This window comes from Myotis daubentonii, chromosome 10 (genome assembly GCF_963259705.1).
Source record: "Myotis daubentonii chromosome 10, mMyoDau2.1, whole genome shotgun sequence".
NCBI classification, from domain to species: Eukaryota; Metazoa; Chordata; class Mammalia; order Chiroptera; family Vespertilionidae; genus Myotis; species Myotis daubentonii.
The window spans coordinates 39,772,030-39,788,343 of NC_081849.1; the positions used below are offsets into that span (position 1 = coordinate 39,772,030).

A 16,314-nucleotide genomic window follows, 5' to 3' on the forward strand; every position below is an offset into this window, starting at 1 on the left:
CAGGGCATGACAGAAGGAAACTTTTGAAGGTGATGGATTTGTTTATTACCTTGATTCATGGGTATATAGATGTGCTTAAACCCATCAAATTATAACATTAAATGTGAAGCTTTTTATATCAATTACAACTGAATAAAGTTGTTAAAAAATAAAATGGTCTGGACACTTACATATCTATTACTTTAAAAAATAAGAAAAAGAAATAAAAGGAAAAAATAAGGCCACTCATGAAAAGCCTTGTCTCTTTTGTCCATACGGTAAGACCATCAAGACAACCAGCAACAAGGGGACAAAAATTAGGCCAGGGAAACAAGAAACCTGAGGATGAGTTGAGGCGATGGGAAGAAGGTACAAAGCAAATTTTCCTGGTAGACAATGTCTGACAGAAGCCAAGTTTTCATATGAAAATCAAGAATCATAGAAGAAATCTCAGGAAACACAAAAAGAAAATTAAAACTACCACTTTGTAGGAAAGTAACATTCATTAATTCAACAAATATTTGTGGAACTACTACCATGTACAAGACAAAGTACTAAGCACTATTGGAGCTTACAAATCTTAACAGTGCTGTAAACTAAAAACTTTCAAAAATAAGTATAAAAACTGGACTCTAAGAAGTATATGGAAAGAGAGGCTTATGGTGCTATAAATATATAATGGATTTTGACCAACTCAGGGACATTGAATGAAGAAATGATAACTGAGTTGAACTTTGAACTCGTGAAGGCAGAGAAAATTGTTTGAGGCAGAGGAAATGGCAGAGGTGAAGGAACTATTATGACAATACTAGCATGGACAATGATGAGGTATAAGAAGGACACTATTCTGATAGCGCAGAGAGCATGGAGAGAAATGTGGTAATATATGAGGTTAGAGATATGGATGTAGGAGTAAAAGATGGTTTTCTTTCTTCTTTGTCCTGAGATCAAAGAATATCATTGAAGGGTTTTTAACTGGTGTGTGTAACGGAGCACATATGTTGTATGCCAGAGATGGGGTATACTCCGATTGAAAAAATATACTATCGGCAGTGTAGAAAAGGAATTAGAGGGGGAAAACTAGTGAATATGGATACAACTCTACTCAGAAGGTCATACAAATATTCAAGATAAAGAACAATACTCTCTTGGACAATGGAGACAGTGATAAAGTGTAATGGCCAGATTTGAGGGTACATAGAAGATAACATTGACAGGTATGGATGGATCAAATGAATATTGAAAGAAACAGCATGTCTAGTATTATGCCAAGTTTTTGGCAGTTAAACTGTGTAAATGGTAGTACCAATCATACAAAAGAGAGTTTAAAGCATAGTAGACCACCCTACAGCATACATAAAGAAAGTCAGAGATAAAGATGATAAATGATAGATGAAATGCCCAACTAGGTGAGCTGCTGGTCGTGAGAGGTGAGGAGCAATTGGAGCAGCTAACAGGAGTATCCTAGTGAGTGTACTCTATCGGGATTACATCAGCCTTACATGTCGCACATGCAGTAACTCAGCTGTTCTCAGGGGAACACCTGGGGCTCTGGAGAAGCTTCATAACAATGCTAAGTCATCATTTGTCCTTTATAAAGTGGAATTTTCAGATGCATGTGATGCATGACATCCCAAGCTATTGAATGCAGAAGCAAATGTGAGATACTCAGTTATCCTCTTCTAATTAAAGTCACATTAAATAAATTTGCAAAACATAGGCATTTTCAAAAAATCTAAAAACATGTCATTGTTTTCTTAATTTTTCTGAAAAAAAGTTATTTAAAGTTGGTTATATTTATTAAATCCAATAAGCTTATATTTAGCAAATTAATAAAATTTTAAAATTTATATTTTAATTTCCAATACAGTAAATATTGAGTCATATAATCCACATTGACAATTTGAGGATCTCAGTAATGTTAAAGACTATAAAGATAAGTGTAAAATAAGTGTAAAAACTGAACTCTAAGAAGTACATGGAAAGAGAGGCTGATGGTGCTATAAATATATAAAAAGGGATTTGACCAACTCAGGGACATTGAATGAAGAAATGATAACTGAGTTGAACTTTGAACTCGTGAAGGGAGAGAAAATTGTTCGAGGCAGAGGAAATGGCAGAGGTGAAGGAACCATTATGACAATATGGGAAATAATGAGGTATAAGAAGGAAACTATTCTGGATAGAACGAAGATCATGAAGAGAAATGTGGTAGTACATGAGGTCAGAGATAACAAGAAGTTTGTTAACAATTGATTTAAATAATCAATGAGAGTTCCTGAAGGATAGCAACCACAACCATTTTTAAACTGCCAGAGAACTGTTCAAGTTCAGTTCAGAAAAATACAGTTATGGCCAATCAATATTATTATTTCTTCCTGAATAACAGTGAACAAACTGTTTATCAGAATATAAAGTTGTTATAGGAAAAAAAAATAAGAAAATCAGTACTTCATTTAGGCACTATATAGGCCCTCCAATCTTATATGTTTGCAATGTTTTAAAATTTCATATCTCTGGCAATCTGTTAAACATAATATCGCTAGAATATGTGGGGCTGCTGCCATTGGGAACACTTTCCTGTCCTGAGGAAAGTGGTGCGAAGGAAGACAGAAGGCCTGTCCTGGACCACCCTGGCACACACTGGTCAGGTGACCAGCAGGCTCATTCTTCACTTTCAGTGAGACGCTGATTGTAAGATTAGAAGGCTGAGAGCAAAGTGACAACAAATGCGTGGTTTATTCAGCTTTTTAACAAATAAAAGTAACTGAGCAGTACTCAAAACCTTGGCTCAGAAAGGTGAATATCCTAATGTCAAGGCAATGTCAGCTTTCACTTCACTAGTTCGTGCTAACGCTCTGAAATTGCAGTTTTATCATAGGTCTTGGTTTGCTTTGTTCACTTCTACATCCTGAGAATCTGAAAAGCATTTGACATATATGATCTACTCAGTAAATACTTATTAAATAAACCCTATAGAAAAGAGATGAACAACCTCTTTGTGTGTTCCATGTACTTCCTGGAATTGCTGTTATGTCCAAGGCTTTTACTACCACTGGTAATTACTTATGACTTTGCATGAGCTTCAGAGAAAACTGAACTTAGATGTGCTATGAGCACACACATCAATCACCTGTATTTCATTATAAGCAAAATTAAACTTATCTTTCTCCTCAAAATTTTAACTCTCTCAAATATTCACCATCTACCCATTAATGTAGGATATATTTTAGACTTTTCTCTATCCCTATCTTATTTCCCACTACATCCATTATACCTATTTAGTATTGTTCACATCCTTCCTCACCCAATTGTTCTCACAACTTACTGCCTCAGTTCATATTCTCTTTATTTCTAATTGGGCTGTTAAAATCAGAGCTCCCCAGACCCACCTGCCCCCTTCCTCAGCCCTCTCCACCCCAAATACTTGGAATGTATAGTAATTCTTCAAGATCAGTGGTCTTCAAATGTTCATTTTTGTTTTTTCTCCTTTACTAAAGGAATTTTGAAAAAATTATTCATATTTCCTCTTATGCTTTTAAGTTGACCTCTATACTTTCTATGGTAAGTTCAAATAGTTACAAAATATGTGACTTCTAGCATACCTATTGGCATTTTTAGACAAAAAAAAATTCATATAATTTTTAAATGGATTTCATAGGTTGTAAATACCACAGTGATTTGATACCTACCTGTTGCTGATTAAAATGTACATCAACTTCTTTTTCTCCTTCAATCATTTTTCCATTCCACTTTACCCCAAAATATTATTTTAATGTAATTCATTTTCTTTTATGTTGGAGAGTCCTTTATTCCTTGCCCCATTATACTTTTCTAAAAGATTTTAATATATTAAAATTGAGTTTTTTTAAATTTCTTGTGACCACAAGATTCTAAGAGATAAATACACAATTCACTAAACACACACGCGCGCGCACACACGCACACACACACAATGTGTAAATGTATATACAGTGGGACCTTAACTTATGAGTGTCCTGACTAACGAGTTTTTTGAGATACGAGCTGTCTCTCGGCTGATTTTTTGCCTTGAGTTGTGAGCTAAAATTCGGGCTATGAGCCAGCTTCAGATACCCCACCGCTAGTTGGCGCAGCGAACGTCACAGTGAATGCCACAACATCAGCCCAGCATCACGTGTCTCACTCGTTCACTGCTGATTTGACATACGATTAATCTGAGTTACAAGCTCTGTCATGGAACAAATTGAACTCGTAAGTCAAGGCCCCACTGTATAGCTATATATTCTGGATAGAGAACATACCTTATATAATAAAATGCTAATATGCAAATTGACCAAACAGCAGACCAACCAGTCACTATGACGTGCACTGACCACCAGGAGGCAGACGCTCACTGCAGGAGCTGCCCCCTAGTGGTTGTGCAGTGGCGGTGGTGGGGAGTGGGCCTAAGCCGGCAGTCAGACATCCCCTGAGGGCTCCTGGACTGCGAGAGGGTGCAGGCCAGTCTGAGGGACCCCCATGAGTGCACGAATTTTGTGCACTGGGCCACTAATATTATATAATGTAACAAGAGTTTAAAAGTTTCCCTTAAACTTTAGAGAGGATAAGTGACATAATCAACTCTACTTTTTTCTTCATACACATTGAAAACTCAGAATGAATTCAAGCAATTGGGACTGAGAGATAATCAGAAAGCTCACCCAAGAATCAAATAATACAAATAAAAAGTGATAATCAATATTCTCTTACAATCAGTGCATGTGAACCTGTGTGTGGTATATAGAATTCAATTATGGCGCCCAAGATTCCCACCCACTGGTGTACACACTGTTTAACTCTCACCCCTTGAGTGTGGCTGTGAACATTATGGAACCGCTCCTGCAATTAACTTATTAGCTTATATTATCTTCATAAAAATGAAGTGAATTTGCAGATGCAGTTAAAGTCCCTCATCAAAATCTACTTTATGTTAATTAAAGAAAGATTACCTTAGATGAGTCTTTCCTAATTAAGCAAGCTCTTTAAAAGAGGGTATAGGGGTAAGAAGCTCAAAGGAACAGAAAGCTATCCTGTTGGCTTTTAAGAGATAAACTGACTTATTGTGGAGAGGGTCAGATAGTAAGAAACAACAGGCATTCTCTATGAGCTGAGGGCTTCGGCACTACAACCACAAGAAACTGAATTCTGCCAATAACCAGTGAACTTGGAATGGAACCCCGAGTCTTAGATGAGACTGTAGTTCTGGCAGGCATCTGGATCACAGCTTTGTGAGATCCAATACTAAGAACCCACCTAAGTCATGCCTGCACTAATGACCAACAGAATTTATGAGATAATAAATATGCATTGTTTTAAGCCATCAAATTATTTTTGTAATTTGTTATGCAGCAGTAGAAAACAAATACACAATTGAAATTTGATTTTACATTATAGGCTTTACCAAACTAATACCAAGTTTCTTGATTTTGCATTATAAGCTTTATTATATATTGAAGCCAAAATATTATGAAAGGATATTCATAAAACATTATCTCATACTTTGCAGAATTCCAAATGTCAACTTTTATTCATTTTATAAACTAAAAGCTTCCCTGTAATAAATTATTTCTAAAATATTTCCAAAGCTCAGAAGAGTATTTTAATCTTAACTTTAGGTTTGCCTCACAAGTTCTACCATTTTCTTAGAATTAACATCCTATAAACACCACCCTCTGTTTAACAAAGCCATCAGAATTATTGCATGCTACTTGCAATAATTAGTTGACTTTTCCTCAGACAGAAAAGAAAGATAATCTATGTAATAGTTAGGAAGTGTGATATTCATTCCATTTCTCTCCTCTCCTAATGTCCTTTAAAAATAACCAAAGATTGGTTGGGAAAATGAGCAACACGTGGATATTTTGGGTGGGGGGGGGGGTGGTATCAGTTGACGGGTGAATGTGCAGGTGAGTATGCTTGTGTGTATGCCTAAAACACACCAAAAATACAAGAGACAATTTATAAGAGTACTTAAAACACACACACACACACACACACACACACACACAGGGAAGGAAAACAGTTGTTTTGTTGTACCTAAAATGGTCTAGAATGATGGAAAGAGTAACAAGATTTTAAAAGTCAACAAGTGGAACTAATTCAATCTATACAGGGACACACTGTCACAGGAGTTGTCTTTTATTTTAAAGGTCCGAGCAGATGATTAAATTTCCTTGGAACATTGTGTTCACACTGAGAGCCTTCCAGATTCTGCAGTTTCTTCACATATGCCAGACATGGCCCTTTCTATGGGCTTTGATTTGTCCCGAACACTTCCTTTTATTAGCAGGTCTAAGTGAAGAGAGATTTACTTTGGCAGTATCATACTGTGGATAACACCAAATTAGGTTTGTTCAAAGGACTATCCCCATCCTCTTTATAATATCAAGTCAATTATATCATTATCACACCTTACTAAATGTATGCAGTTCTACTGGTCTTAAAGCCTTTTAGAATTCAGCTGAAAAAAAAATAAGACCCATCTGTACTCATATAAATAAAAGCATGTCTATGTCTAATTATTATCCATTAATATTATTTCAGAAAAGAGTAAAAATATGTGAGTGAACCATGGAGGAGAGGACCAAATATACAGATTTAAAGGGATACCACAAAGCAAGTGAGAAAAGAAACTTTTTACCATAAATTCAGAGAGTGGGAGTGGGTAAAGGACAGTACCTAGAGAAGAATTGTAGAACTGCTAAGAGAGGTTGAAGGTTGAAAGAGAATGCAGGTTGTGTACAAGGACAGTCTTGGGGACCAGCTCCTAGAAATTAAAGATTTGTTATTCATCACTGCAGCTTCTGTCCTTCACCAGAGGAGGTTCACAGTGAGCGGACAGCCAATGTAACGTCTGGGGAGGAAAGGTAAGGAAAGGATACAGGATTGGAAGGTAAGAGTCTAAGGTCCTAGCTTTTACAGCGTAATGTCATTATGACACTTCATATAATCTCTGATCTTTTTCTCCTTCTGTGGATTTTTTTTTTCCTTGATGACATGAGAATGCTTAGGACTTTTAATAAGTATAAATGTTTTGTGAGTATGTGTGCACTTGTGTATTTCTCTCAAAATAATGGATTGGGTAGGATTATGTAACACATTTTTAAAATATTAAAAACCTGCACACATTAAAGCATCAAGTAAAATAGTTGTTAACCAGTCTCACTAATAATCACCTGCTTCGATTCAATCTGTGGGAGGAAAAGGAAGCAATAAATTTGACCCTAACTTACCACACATTTTAATTGCACAGTACTCCCAAGGGGTGTCAGGGTCAAGAGTATAGCACCATGGCCTCGGCTTGCCATCAGGATTGCGGCAATAATTATCATCAAAGCCCTTGTCGGGATATCTGCAAACCACACCAACAAAAGTGTCACGTAAATCTGCCTGGAAACACCTCCCAGCCCCCAGCTCAGAAAATAACCTCTGATCCAGCTCAGATACTGCTAGCTGAGGGGAATAATAATAATAAAAAGTTCTCTGTGTTTCACCTTACAAGGACTGCTAATCATTGTTGAATCTATGAACTTACATATTCCACCAAGTATAGAGTACCATCACCTTTACTAATAAGTTAAGTCCATTGGGTACCTGTCTACCATTAGAGGTCCAAAACCTAAACCTCTTTTCATAAAGCCCAGTTAAGAATGGATTACACAAACATCACCTCGTGTAAAATACTCATTTAAAAAACAGGTCTTCTTCCATGGCAGGCTTTAAGTTTAAACCAAAAGGTAGGTTTCAAGAGCTGTTACTAATGATATAGCTCAATTCTGGAACCAGAGCCTTTCTAGGTCATGCCCTCACCTTCCCTGGAGCAAGAGACAAACTCCATCACACCCCTTTCTCCATACCCCCCTCCCTTTCAATTAGCTGGGGCCTGCATAGGTGACTTGATTTTAATTGCTACCATGTCCCTTCTGCTCTCACTTGAAGGACTAGAGATGCACTGAAAAATAAAGCCAAGTTCTAACCTCATTTAGGAGAACAATAAATAAAAATATAAAGAAGAAAAAACACGTTTCTAAAAACACATTTCTAAACAAAGATAGGGAGAAAGCTTCCTCTGGAATTATTATCTGTATTTTTATTCTTTATAATAAAAACAAGATTTTTTTTTTTCCAACTAAAGTGTTTCATGTGAAATGAATGGGCCAAAGTAGATAGTATTTCTTTTAACCATTTAAGTTCTAAAACCTACTTCTGAGGAGAAAATAGACTTGGTTAAAATTTCAAAATATAGCAGGGTAGCCCTCGCCAGTTTGGCCCTGTGGATAAAGTGGCCGCCTGCAGACTGAAGGGTCCCAGGTCTGGTTCCAGTCAAGAGGCACATGCCCAGGTTGCAAGCTCGATCCCCACTGGGGGGCGTGCAGGAGGCAGCCAATCAATGGTTCCCTCTCATCATGGATGTTTCTCTCTCTCCCTCTTCCTTCCTCTCTGAAATCAATACAAATATACTTTTTAAAACTACAGCAGGATAAATCAGCCGAAGAATCATTTGCTCTGCCTTCCATTCCCTTTCCCTGGTGCAGGACCTCTGTCATGTTGTCACCCATGGGAGCCCATTTTACCTAACTCACGGAAGATGTGGCTCTAGAAAGAGTCTGGCTTGTATTTAGCAAGAATGCCCCCTCCCAGAGCTCAGGTTGGTCAAAGAGGTCATTACTGAAAGGGCCTCTGTCTTTTTTCTGCTGGGGAAGAGAAAGAGGAAGCTCCTGTTAGTGCTTCCCGTTCACTCTCCACGGGTGCTCCTCAGGGCCGTCCTGATCTCTGGGAATTGGAATCCAGTCAGCCAGGACCAATTGGAGTGTACCCGGCACTCAGGTACTTCATCATAAATCCCTTTGCCCAAGACTTTCCAGAAAACATTGTATAAAGAGAATTTCCATTTCAGTTTGTCAGGGAGCAAATATCAGCTTGAGAAAAGAATCGCTGGGAGCAGGGTTGGTGGCATTTTACCTTTCTGGCATGAATTTGTGCCGATGTGGCGTCTGATGATCCCAGCGCTGACAAATCTTGCCTGATTCGGTATGATCCATGGGGCCTCGATAACTTTCCCCATTGCAGGTCATGCATTCTACTAATAAAATCAAAGCATGGCATGTTAATTGCTTCTGACAGAAAAATCAAAAACACCACTGTTCCATTTAAAGGACAGTAAATCATCTGTTTCACAAAGAGATTTCTAGAAAAAACTTACATGTCATTTTAACTTTAAATTATGGCCTAATGTCCATAAAGAGTGACATAAAATCCTCCTTACAGAACTTTTCATATAGCTTAAATGAGATTTTTGTCCTCAGTGTCACACAGATTTGCCACAGGACCAGGAAATTACCTTTCTAATTTTTCAATAACTGTCCAAAGGTACTTAGAAACTGGAAATGTCAGATAGAGCCTTGGGGTTTTCCTCTTGGTTTGTCTAAGCTGCAAGGGATCTCAGTAGTTATACTGTCAGTACAATACAGCCCCCCTCTCAGCCGAACCGCCAATGACATGCACCGGAAATGAGTGTACATCTTACTCATACGGTCAATGCCCAAATCGGAATAAGACAGATCGTAGAGACCAGCTTTGCATACAAATCTGCTACTATTCAAAGAATATTTTAAAAGAAGAAACCATAGCTCCTTTCTGCTAGCAAATATCCATGTTGAATAACTGGGCAGGCTTTACTCTTATCTAGCTGAGGATAGAAGTTGACCTACTATTGAACTCCTTGTACTCACTGTTTTTAAAATGTTTTCAGTTGACCTAGGTATGCAGAATCTTACTGATGATTCTGTGTGGTTAATTAATAGTTCTCTTCTGGCTGGCCTCTTATGTCACACTGAAAACCCGGAATCACATCAACTATCTGAAAAAGATACTTCTCAAATGGCCAGGTTGATTTGTAGTCCTACAGGCACCCTGTGGAATAAATCATTGCTTGGCTTTCCTATGGGTCAGGCAAACCTCCCCAAACACATCATTTGTATCTTGTGATTACTGACCATCTACCTTTACTGAAAGGGAGCAAAGATGTCAATGTTTAGTTGTATCTACCAAGATCTAGCCTAATTAGCATTTGTAATAACTTGGGGGTATAATATCAGAAAAATCACTTTTGAACTTTTGATTTGTATCATCTAATAGGACATTAACTATTAACTCTCCAAAACATGAGACAGTTTGGCTTGATCCATCTACTTCTTTTCATGTAGTTTAATCTGTGAACTAAGACAGGGGACCAATTCAGCTTCCTCTCATCTGGTCCTGAGATTCCCAGACTACAGTCCGTAAGCATGTGCACTATATATTTCAGGGGTCCAAGAGCATAATGAGAACAGTTCTCTGTTTGGGCAAGGCCTCTTCAACATTGAAATGCTCAACATATGTTGCGCCTTATCACATGAGAGCTTTCCATTTGAATGCAGTACAGACTGATTTAGTTCCCTTTTTTGAAAAGAATGCAAGATTTGATATCCTCACAGAAAATGATGTGACATTTACCATTGTTGTTTGCTCCTTTGTAATGAATAAAATGGAATGAAAAAATGAATTCAATTAAATGAGAAAATAGAACAAAATACTATGGTCAGACATAAGAGATAAGGGTCCACATATACAATTTCTAACCTTAGATAGTACTCAAGAAATTAAAATATATCTATTTTGTCTCCTTCAGCAAATGCAGTTTATAAGAGTATATCCCCTTACATGAGAGTACATAAAGTTATTTTCTAGGAAGCTATACTATGGGGATTATTATAAAACATTTTTCCTGGGGACTTCAGGATTTTTTATTTTTCTTATGACCACTTTCTAGAATGAGTGTGGTAGACCAGTGCTTCTCCAAACCTGAATGTGCGTAATAAGTCACTTTGAGATCTTGTTAAAGGGCAAGTTCTTATCAAGGGTTTTGGGGGTCGGGATGCTCCCAGCGGATGCTGATGCTTCTGGCACTTGGATCTCATGGTGAGTAGCAAGTTTGTAGATAATTAGTTCCATTCTAAAAGTTCTAAGTGTTTGTCAGTAATAGCTTTTTAGAAGAGAGTGAATTTTACCTGGTCCTTGAAGGATGAATGAGAGTTGGATAAGCTAAAAAGGGGCAAAATACCATAAAATGGTATAGAAATGTGAATTAGCATGCTATGTTTATAGTAAAGTGAAGAGATGATTATGGATGCAGTTTCAGACCTAGTGAGATTTTTTTTAATAATAAAAGTTAATAAGAATAATGTTGGATTTTGGTAGTCAATGAATGTGTTATGGTGATAGAAGTGAGATTCTAAATATATTATCATTACATGTTCTTTGATTATTCAGTACTTTTAATGTATAAGAAATCATTTGATCTATGTAGTGAGGAAAGAACTCACAAAATCTTAAAGGACTTACCTAAAACAGAACTATGTCAAACTTGTGCTTGGAACACAGGTCTCCTGACCCGTAGTCCAGTGCTCTTTCCATTCTCCCTCACTGCTTTTGTGTCCTACATATTTTAATGTGTCCCCTATACATCCTAACTAGTCACACTTTCAGGTAGACTGATAAGAATAATTTTAGAAAGTCAACCTCCCTGACTTTTTCAACATTGTCCCAATTACCTTTTGCTCTCCTGTGTATAACAGTAGGTTGTCCTCCTGTTGGATTTTCACCTATTGGGGCATGTGGAAAAGGAGGCCCTGGGAAAGCAGGTAGATTGGTCATCTTTTCCAAGGTTGGTTGTTTTACCACTGCATCAAACCATCAGGTTAGTCTTTAAAAATTACCTCAAGAAAGCCAAACTTTAAGCTCACAGTCACTTTTCAAACTTCCAGAATTCTAAGACTCTTCTAAGTTTTTGTAGCTCAAAGTTAAGCAGCATAGGTAGGACAGGTAGAAACTAAGTCCACCTACTCAAGGAACCAGGTGAAAGCATAATCTATTTAACAGTACAAGAGGGTGAGCATTGCCCTCCTGCTCTATTTTCTTTTTCTCTCTCCACTGTGGTAAGTGTATTATTTAACCCTTCTAGCAAGTTCTTTTCTTAAAAAAAAAAAAAAGAACAAACAAAAAGTACAAAAAAGTAAAATACTAATCCAGATCACATAAATGCAAACTAATTATTTCTATTCATAAGTAGATTGTTTTTTCTGAATATAGTTTTGACCTAAATAGTAGTAGAAGATTATAAAATGAGACATAATTATAACATAAGTAGGATTAACGTAACATCTTTCTCACCATATTAACTAAGTAACAAAAAAAATTGTGTTCCGTTTTTCTCAATCATAAAACCACAGTAATCTGAGTTTAAGAGTAAAAGAGATATTTCAAAAAGTATTTCTCAGAAAATTCCATGCTGGTGATTATTTCAGAAAAACTGAATGTTTAAAATATGGATAGTCTCACAAATCCATATTTATAAATACTAGTAATAAGTTTATTTAAGTCTTGGTTTTTTTTTTAAGTCATTCTCCATGCAGAGTATGGATTCAACACACAGTATTATTTGGGATATTATGTGTGAGACATTAAAAAATAATGATTATGGCTTAAAATGTATTTACTCGGATATCTGACAATCATTAAAAAGACATCTGTTCCAATGACTAGTGTTGGCTTTATTTTAAATCCCAAGCAAATGTTAAAACAAGAAATTAGATTTTACAAAGCTCAGTTTTCCACAATCTTTGAATCAAAGATTGACATTTCTACTGGAATGCTTAATATATTTCAAAGTTTTAAATTATAAGAAAATAATATTAATCATCAGATATCAGATATATATTGTCTATGAATCAAACTTTCTGAAAAATTTCAGGTGAGTATTTAGTCAAAAGTTTGTTATAAATTTTTCAAAAAATATATACTGTTCTACATGTATTTTTAAAAAGAACAGTTTGAAGTTTGACTTGAGGCATTTTTCTTGCTTAATTTTAAATATCCAAAACTATTTGATTATTATTACCTCATCCATAATGATGTAACCTTTGGAAATTGCCATTTAGTAAATTAATATACATAGATAAGAATGGCTCACTGATGATATTAAGTATTCTGGATTTTGAGGTTTCCCCCTTACATTTGTATCTTAATATAAATGGACATCATTTGTACATTATTTTGAGTATTTTATTACTTATTTGATAAAGAGCTATTTTTCTTTATTGATGTATTGATAGTGCTTATTATTTTAGATCCTCTTTATTAAAATCTGCTAAAACATTGTTCATTATAGAATGAATTTAAACATCACAACTCAGTTCACACTCCCTGAGATATGTTTAGCCTACAGGGCAGGTAGGTGTTGGTTTACTTCTCTTACAGGAGGGTTTTTCTACTATCGTCAGATTTCTAATTGTTTCCAGAAAAAGCATATCTGCAACCTTCAGGGCCATTGTAACCATCAGCATCATGCACCATTATCCTAAATAGTAATGCCCTTTCCAAGGGAGCTGTAATGACCTAAAATGATTATTAAAGGATGTTAGAGATATAGAATCTAATGACATAAGAATAACTGGAAAGAGGACTTCTCCAATTACTTATTTTCTAGCATGTTTGTTCTACATTAATTATCAGTTCAGATCTATGCCAGTGTATTTTGATAAGGTTTCTCTTATAAACCAGTGGTTGAAAAATTACATTCTCATACAGACTAGGCAGGTAACATAAATGCTAAACTGTTTACAGTTTGACCACGTTACCTTCCCTGGAAAACACTTTCCAAGGTCAAACAAAATCAATTACAAAATTCCTTGCGATGACTTTCAACCTCAGAAAATTGTGATAATGGAGAGTTTCCCAAAAGCAGGTTATTTTCTTCCAGGTGTAAATTTAAGACAAACATTAATGACAGACTTATTCATACAAAACAGACTTGTTCATCACGTTATCACAGATCAGTTTATTATTTTTAAAAGAAAAGAAAACAATGATGAAGAAGTTATAGTGAACAGAATACGATATGGAACGAATGAAAAGTAAGAATTTACAAACAGAGATAGAACTGGCATGAAGTCAATTTTAAATTAACCAACAACAGAAAACAAATCCACCTTCTCTGTGACAATGAACTAACAATGATTTTTTATGTGAAAATATCAACCTAATACTAAATTGATATTTAGGGAAGAAATGTCTTTTAAAAAATTGGTTCATTAACAAATAGGTAAGATAACTTACTATAAAAATTGGACAGTATTTCAGCAGACCCCCCCAACCCCCCAAAACTTCAAAATCCTACTAAATTTCTATCAGAATGTAATCCATGTTTCATTTGGATTCTCAGGATTTTAGGTTCTGACAGAACAGCTATTCGGTAGCCAGATAACTAAGAAAAATAAACCGTATACAATGCTGAAATGGTTACTCTTCCTTCTCATCAGTCATTCAGTTTTCCACTGCAAAAGTAAGGACAGTGCCCTCTTTTGCTGTGAGAGGAGGTAAAAACATAGACATGGATTTAGGGTGCCTGCCTTCAAGGCAGCCTTGATCTCTTCAGGTGCTATTCTGAACAGTGTTCCAGTCTATGTATTAGATTTGGTTCTAGTCACATTGGCACCAAAACGCACACAGGTGTGTCCAATTCCCATGACCCCCTCCCATATACCCTTCTGGGTTCATATACCCTTGCTGCACCGCTGCTGTGGCAGCAGGAGTTTGATGACTAGAGAATTAGCTCTACTCATACATAAAGAGCTAAGCTGCATTTGGTTCCTTTCAGATGATGTATGGAAACAGACTTTGAGGCACGTGAGCTCCACGCGGTTAATGAAAAAGTCCAAGTTTATACTCTCCCCGGAATGATGCCTCAGGCTCTATTAAACTCACAAACTGATAACTCGCTCCCTTAGTCTGCATTCATCTGGTGATGATCAGGTTTTAAAACTGTGTATAAAAGGCTCAATTAATTCTCTGGTTGTGTTGGAATGAACAACATATTCAGTGCGATTTGGTTTGTTTTTGTTAACCTTTCATGCGAGCTGCAGATCTACACAAAGGAGGAGCTGAGTGCCCCGCACGCACGGCATTCAGGTTCATTTACCTTCTGAACACTGAGGAATGTCACAGACTTCGTAGCGTACCTCTGGATTGCTTGTGAAACACCACGGTCCCCCTTCTTCCCCTCGAGGATTTCGACAGTAGTTTTCCTGTAGGTCTTTACCCCGATAGCTCGAAGGCAAAAAGCTAGTTTTAAAATGATAATCATTACAGTATAAGCGCATGCAACTTTACTGTGGGCCTATTAAATTTACTAATTAGTGGGTATGTTTTCCCTGAAAGTGGAGAAACATTTATTCTAACTCAGATCTCCATATACAGGGTGGGTGGGGCAAACGTAGGTTTACAGTTTGTGAGTATGCAAAACAGAGTTTATTCTTGTATTATTACTTATTAATTATGTATTGTTTTCCATATAGACAACTGTAAACCTACTTCTGCCCCACCCTGTATATTAACTTTAAGTGTTATTTCCATCCATTCTTAAAATCCTTAAATTTTATAAACACTTAGCTAACAATTCACATGCTCAACATCATTAAGAATGATTTATCTCTGGGTTTTTCAAGAGCCAAACATTTAAGAACCTAGTGAACATTGTTTGTACCACAATTTCTAAGCCTCATTCAAAGGCAGCAAATGATTGAGCAAGGCCACTAAGAAGAAAACTGAAGAAACACTGCAATTGACCTTGAAAGCTCACAGTTACGCTGCTTATCCCACATAATTGCTTGTTTATTTGTTGCTTTTATTATGAAGAATGTTCCTCCTATTTTCTGAACAACTGAGAAACAGCTTGATGAAGTAACAGGAACAAAGGGTCTAGAATCAAATTAAACCTGGACTCAAATTTCAACTCTCTCACTAACTGGAGACCCAGCAGGTAATTTGGCCTCTCAGCCTATTAACTTACCTGTACAATGAATATAACCATAACTTATAACACAGTAGACTGTGTAACCATATCTTACACAGTATACGGTTGTTTTGAGAAGTTCTAAGAGATGACAGAGTAATTGACAGTAAATGCTACCTATTAAGCACACTCCACTTAGTAGTCTTTACTCTGTGGAAGTAAAAATTAAACAATTGAATGAACAATTAAAGCTCATATGATTTCACTAGTTTCCTAACAGTTTAATTTTGAAAGGAAAAAGGAGTCATCTTTTGTCTTAGTTTTAGTCCTATTATTCCAGAATAATTTAGGATACCTTTTGTATGTGCCATTGCTTGAAATTTTCTTTCATTTTTGTCAGTTCTCCAATTTTTTATAACTTTTAATGAAATACTATTCTGATAGATTCAAAACTGATTTTACTCTTTTTCATAAAGTAATGTATT

At 36.2% G+C, this 16,314-nt stretch overlaps 1 protein-coding gene across 2 annotated transcripts in view; it reads right to left on the minus strand.

Annotated features, from left to right (window-relative positions):
* Positions 1–16,314, minus strand: part of HGF (hepatocyte growth factor) — a 71,786-nt gene that overhangs the window by 39,143 nt on the left and 16,329 nt on the right. The window contains exons 5-7 of one of the 2 annotated variants that reach the window (XM_059712157.1): positions 15,017–15,144; positions 8,962–9,082; positions 7,233–7,351 (exon numbers count right to left, since the gene is read on the minus strand). In XM_059712157.1, coding sequence (XP_059568140.1) covers positions 7,233–7,351; positions 8,962–9,082; positions 15,017–15,144 — 368 coding nt within the window. Of the gene's footprint in view, positions 1–7,232; positions 7,352–8,961; positions 9,083–15,016; positions 15,160–16,314 lie in introns of both variants that reach the window. The other variant, XM_059712156.1, reaches the window with a different exon arrangement.